This window comes from Globicephala melas, chromosome 8 (genome assembly GCF_963455315.2).
Source record: "Globicephala melas chromosome 8, mGloMel1.2, whole genome shotgun sequence".
Taxonomy (NCBI): Eukaryota; Metazoa; Chordata; class Mammalia; order Artiodactyla; family Delphinidae; genus Globicephala; species Globicephala melas.
In genome coordinates this window covers 33,648,039-33,664,866 of record NC_083321.1, presented here as the reverse complement: position 1 = coordinate 33,664,866, position 16,828 = coordinate 33,648,039, and the positions used below count along the sequence as shown (strand labels likewise).

General features: G+C 34.6%; 1 protein-coding gene across 7 annotated transcripts in view; it reads left to right on the top strand.

Annotated features, from left to right (window-relative positions):
* The window catches only part of GAS2 (growth arrest specific 2), a 174,292-nt gene that overhangs the window by 56,831 nt on the left and 100,633 nt on the right, over nucleotides 1-16,828 (top strand). For all 7 annotated transcript variants that reach the window (XM_060303412.2, XM_060303409.2, XM_060303408.2 and 4 more), the window contains 2 exons: nucleotides 3,752-3,916; nucleotides 14,301-14,422. In XM_060303412.2, the coding sequence (XP_060159395.1) occupies nucleotides 3,772-3,916; nucleotides 14,301-14,422 (267 nt within the window). In that variant the 5' untranslated portion in view covers nucleotides 3,752-3,771. The remainder of the gene's footprint in view (nucleotides 1-3,751; nucleotides 3,917-14,300; nucleotides 14,423-16,828) is intronic.

Below are 16,828 nucleotides of genomic sequence, written 5' to 3'. Positions count from 1 at the left end.
ACGTTTTCCTCAGAGTCAAAACTATGTCTTCAACTGGGATTCTGGAACAACAGACTAAACAGAATCTTTAAAACATGTGATATTGTACTTATGGAGTCATTAATTTTTTCTTCTTCCCCTGGGCTGGTTCAAGTCTCATCATATTCATAATGGTTATTCCAGAATCACTTCTATGGAAAGAAAGAAAAAAATACATGCACACACATTCTTTGAAGAATTCTGTATTAAGTTTCTGCATGTTTTTCCCTTTAAGTTTTATTTTTCTGAATTCCAAATCCTGAGGGTTGAGTTATCCATTTTTAGATAGACCCATAAAGCTTGGAGAAGCCATAGTCTGAAGAAGGCATACAAGCATTTGAATGCTTACTCCTTTTTTCAAAGCGATTGGCTTTGCTTAGTAATTACTGAAGTTACTTATCAAGCTTTTTAAATATTTAGGTTGTATGAATTTTAATAGTAACATCTTTCAGTATTTAGATATGTTATACAAAAAAAGAAGTTTCTCTTTCTCCAAAACCTATTTTTTTTCTTCAAGTCAGTGTATCATTTCATTTCCTGTCTTAAAAGCTACCCCTTGGTATCTCTGGTGGTTTTCGAAAATGTTTGAATGAATTCAAAAGATCAGAAATGACCTTTGTCTTGTAATTTGTTCTTTGTGATCTAATTCAACTCATTCAGGTGGATTAAACATTTGTTGAAAATTATAAAAGGTTTATAATCCTGTAGTGATCTTTTTATCTGGGTAATATAAATTTATTTGACCTTTGTTCACCGCAATTTAATCATTTCATTTGGAAACTGCTTCAACATGGGGTAATTCACACTCCAAATTTTGATCCGGCTAGCTGGGTCCATTTTCATCTTTTCTATTCATATCTCAGCTATATTTAAATCCAAGACCACCATGTAATGACTTTCAGCTAAACCATAGAGTCATGCCAAGTTTGATGGTGATTTAAAATGTGAAAAAAGGATCAGAAGAATTTGGATCAAAATCCTAATTTTTTTCAAAAGGGACTTAAACAGAAGAGTCCCTTAAACAGAAGAGTCCCTATCTATGACAGTGACTTAGGTGTCTACATATTTGGCATATGTTTCATTGTTTAACTACTGTCAGATGCTAATTACCCACTAAGCCTTCTTTCTCCTACCTTTGCCTCCTGGGAAAATATAACTGTTCTTTCTTTTTTTTCACTTTACATATAATTTTGATTATATACAAAGCAGCGTAACAAACATTGCTTAGTTATTCTTATTGTTTTAACTTAATGATCATCTGTAAATATTAGAAGATAGTTTAAATTACATTTCTGGCAAAATACAGGACAGACTACATGAGAAATAAATGTGCCACTGTCAAGGAAAATAAAAACTTCACTGTTTAGAAGCATTGAGGGGACAGATTGTGTCCCTCTGGCTCACTGAAACTGTTACATGCCATTAGGCTTACTGTAAACTATCCCTTGATGAATTCTTTGCTGGACAATGAGCTTACGAATCTGAGGTGTCTTCTTGCTTTTACAAAGCAAAATAGGACTCTGATGCTTAAATGGAAGTTGCAGAGAACATAATAGGATGTAGGTAAAGTTACTGAACTACCACATCTCACTTTCAGGAAAGTAGCGGGAGATATTGTGTCTTGAGAAGAAAGGCATTTTAGAGGTAACCCTTTTAAGATTTCAATTAGTTATTTAAATGTATGAATCATGTGCTTAAATGTATTATTACTTAAATGTTTGTTTCTGAGGCTAGCTAGCCTGTAGGAATCCTAACCAACTACTGGGAAATGTTTTGTTTTCCTGGGGTTGGACCTATTTTTTAAAGAACTGGGGCAAAAAATGTTTTAGCCTTCTGGTTTAGTCACAGGGTTTGGAGAATCTTTAGGACTTTATATGAATAATGTCATGATTAACTGCAAAAGAAAATAGACAATTGTGATCTTCTGGTCCCTGTAATGACAATTTAGTAGCATATGACAAGGTATATTAAAATGTTTCACATTTTCACTAGTTATTACTTTAGATGACTAGATATACAGAGATTTATGGAAGGTGTTTTCAAAGAAAACTTACAGTAATTTTTTTCTGCAAAAATTACTTCAAAGCATAATTTCTCTGGAAATTAAATTGTCTGTGCTTTTAAATTATATATTTATGACACTTTTTAGGTGTTTAACCATGTTCCCAGCAGTCTTTTCTAATGCTACAGCAAAATGTTTGTGAAACTGTCACATTTTACAGTTTTCTGAACACCAATGTCTTATTTTGTTTAAAAGCTGTCTTTAAAAGGCAAAAATTAACCGAGGCTAAGAGAATTAGAGTTTGAGATTAATTGGAAAAGAATGCTATGTAACGTTTCAAATGATAAAACTGACAAGGATATATACAACTTATACTGGTGAACTTAAAATACCATTAGTAATAAATATAGCTGAAAACCCCATTATATCATATAAATCTTACTTTTTGTCATTTGCAAACATCTTCATTTTCATTTCATTCAGTCATAATGCATTTGGTTATTTTATAGTCACTATTTGCATACAGAATGGAGTTCTACACATAAATTTATGAGTTTATTACCTTCCCGCTCCAATATTACATCAGTAGTTTTAGGTCCTATAAATAATGCATACAATAGTACTACATTTAAGGCCAAGTATATATTCATACATCTTTTCTGCAACCCACATAGAAGATTGTGTTACTCATAGGTTAGTGAAATCATCCCTTACTGTGTAGATATAAGATATGTAATGTAATTACTTCTTTGCTAAACATGAATACAAACAAACCCTAGTATGCAAAACATACAAAGTGAGAAGGTACAAAGTATGACAAAAGAAAACCTGTGACGATATTTATTAAAATTACGGTGTAATTCCTGGGTTATAACGTGGGTTCCTGATGACACTATTTTGTAAAATGTGTCATTCTGAAAACAGTAATGGTCTTAGAGTAAAGACCCAAGTTCAAGCCTGACTCTGCTGTGATCTAGCTATATGATCTTGGTTGAGTCACCCTTCCTCTTTGATTTTGTTTTCATTAACTGTAAAATAAGAGAAGTGTAGTAGGGACTCTAAAAGGATGCACTCCCCCATGTCCCACCCAATTCTCTAAAGTGTAAGTGCATGATTACTTGGCCATCTGCAAAGAACCAAGGGCTGTGCTTAATCTCATAGGTAATAGTTTTAAGAGTAGTGGTCATATGTTTATAAGAAATTTTGCAAGTCCAAATCTTGCGGATCAAAATTTGGAGTGTGAATTACTCCATGTTGAAGCAGTTTCCAAATGAAATGCTTAAATTGCAGTGAACAAAGGTCAATTTTGCTAGTATTCAGTCCTAAAATTCTGTGGAAATCGATGGCTTCAAAAATTAACCCAAACAATGGGAGTTTACAATTTGGATACCAAAATTTTAATCAACCACTTTTTATTGTTTTTGAATAAGTAGAATTTCTTTCCTTAGAAACTGTCGTTTTTCCAAATCTGATGTTTTACACAAGCAGAGAGCTTACTGTTTGATTTTTCTATTTGACCTTTGACAGCTGCTGCTTCCTACCAAGTAGTTGGTCAAAAGTGACAGGGCCAGTACAAGTAAAGCAAACAGTGTTTCATGAGGGTTTAATAATTAATAACCTGACTTGTCATCCGAACTTCCACAGATCCTGTTCCTTACTGTGTCATTGGCAGTGAGATTTTAACAAGAGAAGTCTGTATAAAAAGCAATTGCTCTTTTGTTTCCAAAACAGGTATTACAAGTGGATAAATAATGTGCACTGCTCTGAGCCCAAAGGTACGCAGTGGACCTGGCCTCTCTGATATGCATCAGTATAGCCAGTGGCTGGCCAGCAGACATGAAGCTAATTTGCTACCGATGAAAGAAGATCTGGCCTTGTGGTTAACCAATCTGTTAGGTAAGGTTATAAGATCTCATTTTGTCATCAAAGATAACAGGTTTATTCTCCCTGCTCATGTAGTGTCCTTCTCCTAAGCATGTGACACCACTTTAGAAAGAAAGACTTTCATTATTTGCATTTTGCATCTGGGAGACCTGAAGCATATAGAGAATTTAAATGAATTTCCCAATGTCTCTCACATTAACTGTGCTTAGTAATTCCAATATCATGCATTGTAACTGTGTGGTCAGATTGCTCATTTCATCTACACTCTTGCTGATCTGATTTATTTTTACTTTTCTTTCATGCAACTGACCAGTTTGGTCTATTCTTTTGACACTGCACACGGGCCACAGTCTGTGAGATCTGGCTTCTAAAGCTAGATTTCGTTGCCCTACTTTTATAGCACACCTTCTAAAACTGCTGAATACCCAGACTCTGGAACAATAACATCTATCCTTTGTCCAAATGAGCTGACTGGAGTCATCCAACCTTGAACTAAAATTTTTCTTTTCATTACACTTTTGTTTTTAAGTATTCTTCCAAAAGGACGATCTTAGAGAAAAAGGCTACCTCATGCTAAGGCTGCCTCTTTTTTTGTTTCTGTTGTGCTGGCATATTCAGAGTATACAATTTCAACCATGTGCAAAGTGGAATCATACGTTCAAAGGATCATCATATAAAGCAATGCTTTTTCACTAGTAATTTTTCACAAAGAACAAAATTGTTTTAAGACCTGAAAAAAGGATCCTTATAGAGTCTATAAGATTTGAATATTGAGTAAACAGAATTTGCATGGTGCTTTATCATTTACAGAAAGGATTTCACCAATATTATTTTATTATTGAAAGGATTCCTTCAAGGTAAGTGTTGTTATCGTCACTTTCTAGCTGTTGAAACTGAAGAGTTTAGTGAAGAGCATAGTGCATCTGTAATTTTAGCAAGGTTTGACAAGGTTTTAGCACATTTGAGCAAGATTTTTCTTTTTGCTCACCATGGCTCTGGATTTTTACATTGCTTTTGCATTTTTTAAGCCTTTATCCTAGAGTTAGATCTTTCCTTTTTCCTTACTGTGTGCACATGCTTTTGACAATTCTATGTAGTCTAACCAGGGCTACCGCATATGGAAATGCAGGTGGTGCCCTTTGCAAGGGAGCCCAGTTAAAGGGTAAGAGAAGAAATGCAGAAGGCATGCTTCACATCCATCACTCCCCAGAAAGACCCTTCACTGTGCTATGGAGTGATATCCACCAGAAGGAAGGGCTACCTTTCATTTATACAAGGGGAGAGCATTTTTATTTATCTCCATTATATAGAGGATGTCAATTTAGCCTAAACAGATGGGTTTCCTCCCTCTTTTGTGTGTTCACTAATTATTGTTATATTAGTATTTTATTAACTTAGAGCTGTTTTCAGATATGGGCTGTCACAGCATGGCAGTATAGAAGTTAAGGCACAGACTTGGAATGAACTGCCTGTGTTTGAACACCAGATGTGCCACTTAACTGGCAATATGATCTTGAGCAAGTTATTTAATCTCTCTGTTCTTTAGTTTCCTCATCTATGAAGTGGTAATGACAGTAGGATTGCTGTGAGATTAAATAATTAAAATATGTATACTACTTAGAGCCTGAAATATTATAACTCTATATGTGGTGGTGTTATTCCATTTATATAGTTCAGTGATATGATTAATTTGATTTGATGGGTAAGTTTATTCATTTATTCAACAAATATTTGAGTGTACATCAGCATAATAATTATTTGAATAAAATGGACTCTGGAATCAGAATGCTTGAATTCAAATCTCAGTGCCATCACTTACTAGCTCTGTGATACTGGGCAATTTTCTGAATGCACTGTGCCTGGGTTTCGTCATCTGTGAAATACATATAATACTAGTACCAACCTCATGGGATTGTTGGAGCGTCAAGTAAGATCGTCAGCTTTAGAACAAGGTCTGGCACATAGTAATCAACTAGCTATAGTAAATATACTAGCTATTGTGTTTATTGTGTTTCAGCACAGTCTGCTAAGTGCTAGAGGGTAGAGTGGTGACTAAGAATAGACAGAGTGCCTGTTCTTATAGAGCTTGGAGTAGATTGAACAAGAAATTAATATAAATAAGTGACTGAATAAATGATTCATTAATTGGACTTGGTATAAACACTAAAAGATATAGGTTGCAATAAGAATGTAAAAACAAGGAGATGGGAATGGGGCAAATGATCAGAGGGCTTGGGGAAATCCTTTTTAAGGGGTCTTATATTTAAAACTGAGATCTGAAGAATAATTAATAGCTAGCCAGACAAAGTGTGGGGAAAAAAGCCTGTGTGGAAAGAATGGCATGTGCGGGATAGGAAGGAGTTTGGCGCCTTAGAAGAACTGAACAAAGGCTAGTGTCAACAACGTAGATCAAGAGGGGGAGACTTTCATGAGATTTGTTGGGGCTAGAGCATATACTGCTTTGAATACCATGTTGAGGAGCTTATAATTTATTGCATGCTCCACGAGGAGTCCCTGAGGTGTTCCAGGCAGGGGGAAATCATGATTATGAGTATAGCCTGATTACACAGGTGTGTTCCAAGGTCCCATGACTTGTCATCAAAAGCATTTTATTTGGTGAATGTGATCATTTACAAAGTAGCTTGAGCAGTGTGAGCAGCCCCAAGACAGCCTCAAAGAATAGAGAGTCAGTGTATGTGTAATGGAAATATCCTTGGACTAAAAGTCAGGAGACCTGGCTCCTAACTGGTGTCAGGAGACCTGGCTTCTGATTCTGGCTCTCTCACTTGGTAAACTTGCCCAAAGTCACTCAGCTATCTTTTCTGGGCTCAGTGTCCTCAACCATAAAATGAAGGGGTTGGAGTAGATGATCTCTAATGTCCATTCCAGTTCCAAAAGTCTAAGTTTCCAAGAAATCCAGCTCTTAAGACCCAGTTTGAAATCATCAATATGTATAAACAAGGAGAAAACAGTTTACGTAAATGAATAATCTTTCTTTTAAAGAATAAAAAGGCTAATGTTCTTAATGCCAGTTATTGGTAACACAGAAGCAACTGATGGCTTGTGAAATTTTCTCAGAAAAGAAATCTTAAAAGAATCTCAAAAAAAAAAGAATCTTAAAATATAGTAAAGTGCCACTTTCTGTTAACTTGAATTCATAAAAGTAGGTAGATGATAGATTTCAAGTAAATATCCTCATGGTAACTTGGAAAGTAGACCAATAGCTTGAGGTTATTTAAAGTGGTAAAACATTCAGAGGTAAGAAAATATGTTATGTACTAGAATGGTGATAATAAGGAAGAGAGAAAAAATGTATGGCTATGTGACAAGATATTTTTACTACACATAATAGATACATTTAGTATTCACGTATTTTAGAAATGGAGTCATTAAAGTAAATTTTAAAATTCTTACTGGTCATTTTGTTGCCTCAGAAATATTTGCAAATTTATATTATACAGCTCTATTTCAATTCTCCATTTTTATCTACTTGAAGGTTAGAGATATCTTGAAGGTAGTTTCAAAGTTGATCTGGTCTCTAGATAAAGTATCTGAATTTTTTGGTGAGGTGGAAATTCACATACTAAATTAAAGCTTCTAACTAGACTTTGCCATTGTAGTGTGGACCTTACTTGTGGAAAGATTTCCTATTTCTTTCTAGCAATACTTGACTAAAATGTAACTTTTTTTCCTTTTTTGCCTTTCAAAAAAAGTAGTAATGATATTCTAAATTCAGGTATTTCTGATCCTACATATAAAATGTCAATTGAAAGGTGGAATTTTTTAAAGAACGCTCACTTTGCATTCAGGTTTTTTGGTGGATAAAAATTATTTGATAGAGAAGAAAATTATTTCATTGGTTCATAGACCAATATTCACATTCTTGCCAAATATGAAGGCATAATACTGTAATTTTCAAGTACTATATACTTACTTAATCAGTAACAATAATAGCGCTTTAGATTCCTCAGCATAAAATTAAAGCAGCAATAGCAAATTTGCAATAGCAAATTTTTAGGCTAACTAAAATTTATATATTAGAATATAAAAAACTATTTTATAAGTTAACTAGTTGAGTTAAATAAATTGTCATGATGGTTGGGATTTGTTTATGTGGTAGCATACCAGTCTGATTCATGAGAAAATCATCCTGTGATATTTAAAGACTACTTACATATCTTTGTAGTCCAAGTATGTTTTCTATTGATAATAGTTGACACTATGGAGTTTTATGACCAACACTCAGAAAAGACAGCAAAAGAAACCTGAATCAAGAGAATCTTGCCTCTAAAACATTTCTCTGGCCATTGTCCCCTGCTGTACATTAAATATACACATGTAATTTTTATTTTAGGCTTTCTGTTTTGTTATTTTTGTTCATGAACTAGCTATTGCTCATTTGTTAATTAACTATGTCCTTAGGACATATTTGAACATCAAATGATTATACAAATAAGTCTTGGAGAAAAACTTGTTACTTTGAATAAACAGCATGTAATTAAATTAACAGTCCCAGATTATAGCAACTACCCATCATTCAGATAGATGAGGCGCATTCTACAGATTTCATGATTGTTGAAAGACTATTGAAGACTGTTGTTGGTTTAATTTTGAAATGAATATACTAACATAGATGTTCTCAGATTGTTTATTTATTTTGTGTTTCTTTAATCATTTGAAAATGACCTTTATCTTCAATTAGTATTTGTTTAATAACACTACATGAATCACATGGGAGTATAATTTTGAGAAAAGACTGTAGTTGTTAAGCATCACAGAAATTGATATTGCTCTTAAGGATTTTAGATCGTTAAGATGTAGGCATATGTGTTTGGATATATGCAGGGAATTTGAATAAATCAAAAAATATATTACAAATCAAGTTAAGCTAAATTGATTTTACTAATATTTAGAAATGCATTATGACAGTTGATGTTATGATGATTGTCCCTTTCTCTGACTTTCCTACATGCACATAAAGGAAAATTCAGTTGTTATATGCGTAGTATGATCAATAGGTAATGTTTTCCTTATTTCAGTTATTTCTGAAAAAACCTATTTTTAGCATTAGAAAGTTAAGCACCTATTTACTGGAGTTGCTGCTGTCTAATGAGTTTGGAACAGCTCTCTTTTCTTTTTTCTTAAAGTCCTTTTACTGGATACTTGTCCTGCAGACTTCTCATATTCTTGATGTAGTCAGTAAAAATTTCTTAGGAAAGGTGGTGTCTTATGCTAGTTCAAAAGTTTAAAGAATCAAGTCTATGTTCACAAATTGACACCTTTCAGAGCAGTTACACCCTAATGTTTTTTACTCAACTTTTCCAACAGAACCGACTTTGTCTTTTGTTGATACAAATACAGGGTAGACTCTGAATCAGTGTGGAGCAGGTGCTGATCTAGGGTTTCTGGATATAATCAATCATTTCCTATCTCACAACATTTATATTTCAGTCTTAAAACACTGACTAATTTGAGTTAAGATAGCAGATGAGTTGCTTCGAGTTCTCTAATTGGAGAAATAGACTGTGATTGAGAGGTACAGTGGAGATTGGAGTAGAGTTTGATCATATCTAGATCACCCTTATAGTTAAAACATACTAGTTTTCTTATGCAATGAATCAGGCTACATAACAGAGCATGCCTGAATGCTATTCTCGGTCATTCTCCAATCATCAGCAAGGTGACTTGCTATTCATTTCTCAGCACCACTGTCTTCAGCCCTACACTGTTTTGCTTTTTTCTGAAGGAGTTTCTAGAGAGAAAAAATCTGTAGATTTTCTAAAAAGAAAAAGACAACTGCATTCAAGAGAATGCATTGTTAGAGAAAATAGTCATTTGTGTATCCAGCAAATATTGATTTAACTAACTAAGAGTGGTGGCTAAAAACATAGACTCTAAACCTAGACTTCTTGGGTTAAAGAGTCAGATTCACTGTGTGAGCTTAAGCAAGTTATTTAGCCTAAATACATCAATTTCATCATCTGTAAAATGGATATAATAGAAGCACTCACTTGGCAGTTTTGTAAAAATATTAAAAACATGAATACATGTAAAGTGCTTGGCATATAGTAAGAACTCAAATGTTAAATATCATTATTAGATATTATATATTATTAGGAAACTGAGTGTAGTACTGCTAACTTACTAGGAGGAAAACATTCTTTCCTAGCAAAATAGAAGATAAAAGGGATAATCTTTATGGAAATTATGGCAAGCCTACATTTCTGGGAGGAATACACTTGTATGTACAAGTATGTGTGTTGATTTTAGTTACCTGACAAAATATTTCAGGTACATGATTATTTCATATCATTGTATCCTCATATTTTAAGAGGAAATGACTAATCACAATATTTAACCAAACCACCTGATCTCTGTCTACTGGCAAATCATGACTGAATTGATGATGTGAAGATCTAAGTTCATAATTATGAACCCAGTAAGTAAAGATATTCTTTCTAGACTTGGCTATTTTGGGTTGACCTTCAAGTCAATAATAAAGACAACCCAGTATGTGTCGGCATTCCAAGGTGATTTAATTGTGTCTGTTCATTGCCCCTTCTTTCACTAAATATACCAAAAACGTGGAAAGATGGGATTGGGGAAGAAATGATTCTATGCTACTAGAATCCTACTGTTTCTAGCATTTATAGTCTAATGTCTCAAACCAGCTACACAATTTATATTAAAGGAGATCTGGTTCTGCCTGACAGAGATTGAACTGTGTATAGCTTTTACTTGAGAAACTGTAATTAGTAATTCATAGCCTATTCTGATGGATTCGTCATGATTAAATTCAGCCAACTTTATATTCAGTTTTTTATATACTTTTGGTAATATTAATAGAATAAAGAGTATGATAATATATCACCCCATATAAGGATTATAACTGATTTCTTAAAATTATACAGTACATTTAAAATGTATATTTTATGATTCTTAATCATTGGATGGAAAATGTTACATATGAAGGTTTAAAAAAAATTCTCTGTCTTGCATTTTTCCTTCATTTGAGTCAGTACATTTCAACCATAAAGTATGTAATAGTGTCTGCTTTAGCCAAAAAAAAAAAAAAAAATCCCACCTTTTGGAGCTATAAAATATACAGAATTGAAAGCTGAGACCTAATATATTTTTCATTAGGTACAGATGTTCAATGTTAAATTCCTCAAGTATTCATGAAAAGGAGGATAACAAAAAATTGTTCAGGTATAATGCAGAAAAAGTAAAAATCATTCCTTTTGGTAAATTGCTAATGACTTTTTAATGAAAGCCATTTTTCTTTTTATAATTTACAAGTTCTTGTAAATTTATTGTCATCATCTCATCACTTGACATTATGAATAGAATCTTTAAATTTTCAAGTAGCTTAATGAAATAATGCCTAAAGACCTCTTCCAAATGTAGAAAATCTTATAAGTAATTTATAAAGGAATCATTCAACAGTTTAGGTAAAGTTTACCTTCTTTACCTTGAAATGTAATTGATAATTTTTAAAATATTTCTAATATTTATTTTTATGCTTGTTTGTAAATAACTTTCTTATTATCATTAGAAAATGCAAGCCAATATGGTGAATGCATAATACAAATTCTGTTGTGCTGGCTTTTTTGTATCTTGAGACTATTACTTTCATTCCTTAATTGAGCTGAGCTGCATACAATTTTGAAATACTAATAGCTCTGTATAGGCTACCTCTGTGGTGAGTACTTAGAGCTACTGATGTTTTGCCACCTGCAGAAGTCATTATCCTAACTGAGGGCTAAAATGTGAACTATCCAGTAGGGAAAAAAAGAACATAAAAAAAGTAATTCTTTTTCCTCCTTCACCTGCCCTTCCCCCCAAACTGTAAAAAAATCATTTCAAACAGATGTTTCTTAAAAACCAAATATATTAGATAGTGTGAGTTTAACTTTAAGCCAGTAGTATATCTGTTGTTCCAGTTGGTTTACATTTATCTTAAGTGTTCATGGAATTGAGCTGCATGCATTTTTCTTAAGATAAAAGGTAATCCTATGACTCTCAGTATAAAACTTTAAAATACCTCCTTTTTTTCTTTTTGCTTTAACAACTACTTTTCACGGAAATAATACCCAACATTTTCTCAAAGTTTTCCAAGAGTTTGTTTCTTCATTTGTCAACTCACGTACTCACTGAACATGTTTTACTAGGTACCTTCTATGTAAGTAACATTATGCTTACCTCTGTAGTAACACACACACAAAACAATATACCTCAAGAGGTTTCTAATGTACTGGTGATGACAGGAACTTTGTACAAAGCATGTTATTAGCCACAGAAGAAGTTTGATGAGTGCCAGAGTGAGTGATACTCCTGAGTATGACCATATAGGAAGGAGACTGATGTACACTGGGAGAATCTCTTTCTGGATTTCTGATTAAAGGGAAAGTAGAATGTGGCCAGGCAGATAGAAGATAGGGGGCTGTTATAGGAAGGGGCCATGCCTGGACCAAGGCATGGGAGTGGAAACGGGAGGATCTGCCCATGGAACTAGGAAGGCAGGGTGCAGACCAAGGAGCAGGGTGTAAGCAAGGTAGAATAGAAAGGTGGATTAGCGGCATATGAGAGGACTTTGGATATTGGGTTAAAGCGGGTTTGTTTCATCTTTTACATAGAGGAGAAGATTAGGGACTATGCAGTAAAGATGAAGATTGGCTCAATGAGGGTGGTGTTTAGCAATATTAATTTTAGCAGTGATTATGGTATGTTCTGGAGGCAGACGTTGAGGATACGAGGACTAACCATTGTTCTTGCTGCTAGAGTTTAGGTATCAGACCATGAATTTTTTTTTTTTTTTTTTTTTTTTTTTTTTTGCGGTACGCGGGCCTCTCACTGTTGTGGCCTCTCCCATTGCGGAGCACAGGCTCCGGACGCGCAGGCTCAGCGGCCATGGCTCACGGGCCCAGCTGCTCCGCGGCATGTGGGATCTTCCCGAACCAGGGCACGAACCCGTGTTCCCTGCATCGGCAGGCGGACTCTCAACCACTGTGCCACCAGGGAAGCCCCCATGAATTTTTAAAATTAAGATTATGGTTCTAGAAACAGAAGGAAGCATGAATCTACAGGACTTGTGACTAATAAGTTATAGGAAATTAAGACAGGGAAATAAAATATTCTGAAACTTAGAGAATTACAACACCAGGAAAAGGAGAGAGCTTAGGGAAAGGAGTTTTGAGGAACATACAAAAAAGAAATTAATGATTTTATAGAGCCTGGGGGGGTGGGGAATGGAGCCATCGGGAGTGATAGTTAAAGGGTACAGTTTCTTTGGGGAGTGATAAAAATGTACTAACATTGACTGTGGTGGTAATTGCACAACTCTGTGAATATACTAAAAGTCATTGAATTATGCACTTGAAAGAAGTGAATTGTAAGGGGTGTGAATTATATCCCAATAAAGCTGTTACAAAGTGAAAGAAAAGAAGAAAGAAAATATACTTTGGGAGCATATAAGAAAGAAAAATAACTTTTAACCGATAAAATGGCAGGGATGGACAACTGTGAATCATGTTCATAAAAGCAGTAATTGAAGCTGTGAGTGGTTGTGAGGAGACAAAAAAAAAAAGCAGAGAGATCTGAACCTAATAATTCCACAGTTCAAGCACTGCATCAGGAAGGGGAAGAGTGGTTAGAGGGGCAGTGTTTTCTTATAGAGAGTTTCTTACTTGCATTAATTTTACCTGTATTATCTTCATCAGGAAAACAAACTCAATGGAATTTAGAGATTTTTTTTGTTTTTTAATTTTATTTATTTATTTTTGGCTGTGTTGGATCTTCCTTTCTGTGCGAGGGCTTTCTCTAGTTGCGGCGAGCGGGGGCCACTCTTCATCGCAGTGCGCGGGCCTCTCACTGTCGCAGCCTCTCTTGTTGCGGAGCACAGGCTCCAGACGCACAGGCTCAGTAGTTGTGGCTCACGGGCCTAGTTGCTCCGCGGCGTGTGGGATCTTCCCAGACCAGGGCTCGAACCCGTGTCCCCTACATTGGCAGGCAGATTCTCAACCACTGCGCCACCAGGGAAGCCCATAGAGATGTGGTTTTATGCATTGGCCACACTCTTAAAATTGCCAGTGGTGGTTGATTTTTGATATACTATGGCTCTATTTTATATTAAAGGGGAGCTATGGAGTTCTTGTGTTGAAAGACATATACACAACACAAAATACCAGTTTCGCTTTATGCTCTTGCCTTACAGGCCAAAGTAACTGAAAAACGTAAAATTCCAAAGAAACCATTCTTTCCAGTGATTTCCTATCTCAGATATGTAACTCAGCTAGAATTGGAATTTTGGTGATAAAAACTGCATATGTTGGCATGAATGTCACATTTGGGTTGGGGAATGATTGTGTTTTTATAATGCTTCTTTTTGTTATTTCAGGGAAGGAGATTACGGCAGAAACTTTTATGGAGAAATTGGATAATGGTGCCTTGCTCTGTCAACTTGTAGAAACTGTGCAGGAGAAATTCAAAGAGAGCATGGATGCTAACAAGCCCGCCAAGGTAAAAGATCCCAAGGCAAAATCAGTCGCTGTCAGATGGTGGATTGCATTTGTAGTCGCTTATGAATTGAGTTTGAGGATTTTGTTGTGAATGGATGCATTAAGTCCTCTCTTAACAATGAAACACAGAGGGTGCTTTTTAATTAGGTAACGTGTTGTTTGCACTCTAATTACATAAATTACATAATCCTTTCAATAAGTCTAATTAAATAGAAGGTTATGGAAGTTGTTGGTATTAATACAAAACAAATGCTGTATATAAACTGGTTGAATCTGATCTATTGATTAAAATTTTAACAGAGAAATAACTTATGTCATCAGGCAACGAACAAAATCTGGCCAAGAAAGATTTACTGAATAGGTCTTTGTTTCCAGATAGATTAAGACTGAATACTGGAACAAAATATCTGGAGTGTGTAATATTTTGCTCTTTTTAAGTAAGTAGTATTAAGTATTAAGTACTTAAGTACTAAGTAACTTTGAACAAATTATTTTCTTTCTGACTGCTCATATTTCCTTTCTGCACATTGTTCTAATATTTTTCCTGGTTATTATAAACACATAATAAAAGTGTGGTGTTTGATATTTTTTGAAAGGAACAAGGTAGATGACACTTTTCTTAATTTTATTTTTTTTTACTTTCCTTAATTTTAGAAGAAAAAGAGGTAAGAAAAAATGAGGTTAAAATATTGTTGAAGACAGCTTAAAAGTAAAAGGAAAAGCTGTTAAACTTTCTGCAACTCTGGCAAAAAAAAAGTAAAACTTATTATTTATGTCAAATTTCTTTATGATTACTGAACTAAAATCTAAACAAAAGATAAAGCTCCCTGAAACAATGGGTTTCTTTTTATAGCGCTGTAGTTAGTTTGGGGATAATATTTTATATTGCTCTGTAAAGTATTACATAACATAAAAAGCCTCTTCATTTTTTTTTCCATCTTAAAAGCAGGACAGGAATAATGACGCAGACATAGAGAATGGACTTGAGGACACGGGGAGGGGGAAGGGTAAACTGGGACAAAGTGAGAGTGGCATGGACATATATACACTACCAAATGTAAAATAGATAGCCAGTGGGAAGCAGCCGCATAGCACAGGGAGATCAGCTCGGTGCTTTGTGACCACCTAAAGGGGTGGGATAGGGAGGGTGGAAGGGAGACACAAGAGGGAGGGGATATGGGGATATATGTATGCATATAGCTGATTCACTTTGTTATAAAGCAGAAACTAACACACCATTGTAAAGCAATTATACTCCAATAGAGATGTTTAAAAATTTTTTTTTAATTTAAAAATTTAAAAAATAAAAGAAGCTCTGTGAAAATGTTAATTAACTCATTGGCTCCCAAACCTTGCTGTGCAGAGGAATCACCTGAAGATCTTTAAAAACTATGAGGCCTGGCTCCTTTACCTGAACATTCTGATTTAATCCCCATGGAGAAGGACCTGGGGATTGGGATGTCTAAAAAGCTCTGCAGGTGAATCTGATGTGCAGCAAAGTTTGGGAACCATTGAGTTCATTTTTTGTTTTCCTGCATTTAGATGCAGACTAAATGATTTATGAACGATCACGCAGCTAGTAAGTGACAGAGCAAGAACTTGATGTAGACGTCCTCTTTCCAAGTCTAATGCTCTCTCACTTTGGTTCACTATGCATAGCTTAGACACGAAGAGATCGTTTATGAAAATGCAGACAATGTTAGGACTGTTAGGAAACTGATTTTTCTTCTGCTGTGTCCTCCATTGTAATGTAACTGGCTTTTACTTCAGTTCACTAATGAGAAAACATAATGCATAGTAGGAGGACAATTTGCATAGAAAATTCACTCTAAAATAATTAACAGAGGGAAAAAAAAGTGTTGTGCCCAGATTTTTGAAAGCATTATCTTAATAATGCTTGTATAGGTCCTGCAACCTCTATTTGTATTATTTATTGTTGAGGAAAGAGAGCTCATTGCCTCCATACTAAGATCTTGAATCCTTCCTGGTAACAAAGAATAAACAACTCTACTAAGGCACAGTTTTCTGATTTTGTTTATTTTGTCAACTTTTGCTTTTTAAAACAGAAGTTAAGATCCCTGAAGAGAATTATAAGACTGTCAAGTGTAAGACAGCCCACAAAGCACTAGTCTATTGCATAAAGGCTTTGATGTTGAACACATTTGGCTTGGGTTCTAGTTTTACTATCTATTGAGTGGATGTGTCTGAGCCTTAGTTTTCTTATCTTTAAAATAGGATTAATAATTATGCATCTATGCCTGCCAAAGAGCATTACACAAAAAAGACTATTGGTAAATATTACCTCTCATGCATTTGAGTTAAGAGACCCTGATGAGAATTTTAGATTAACTAGAGGAAACTAGAAGAAAAAAATAAGTACCTTGTAAAAGTTTATAGTTAACGTGAT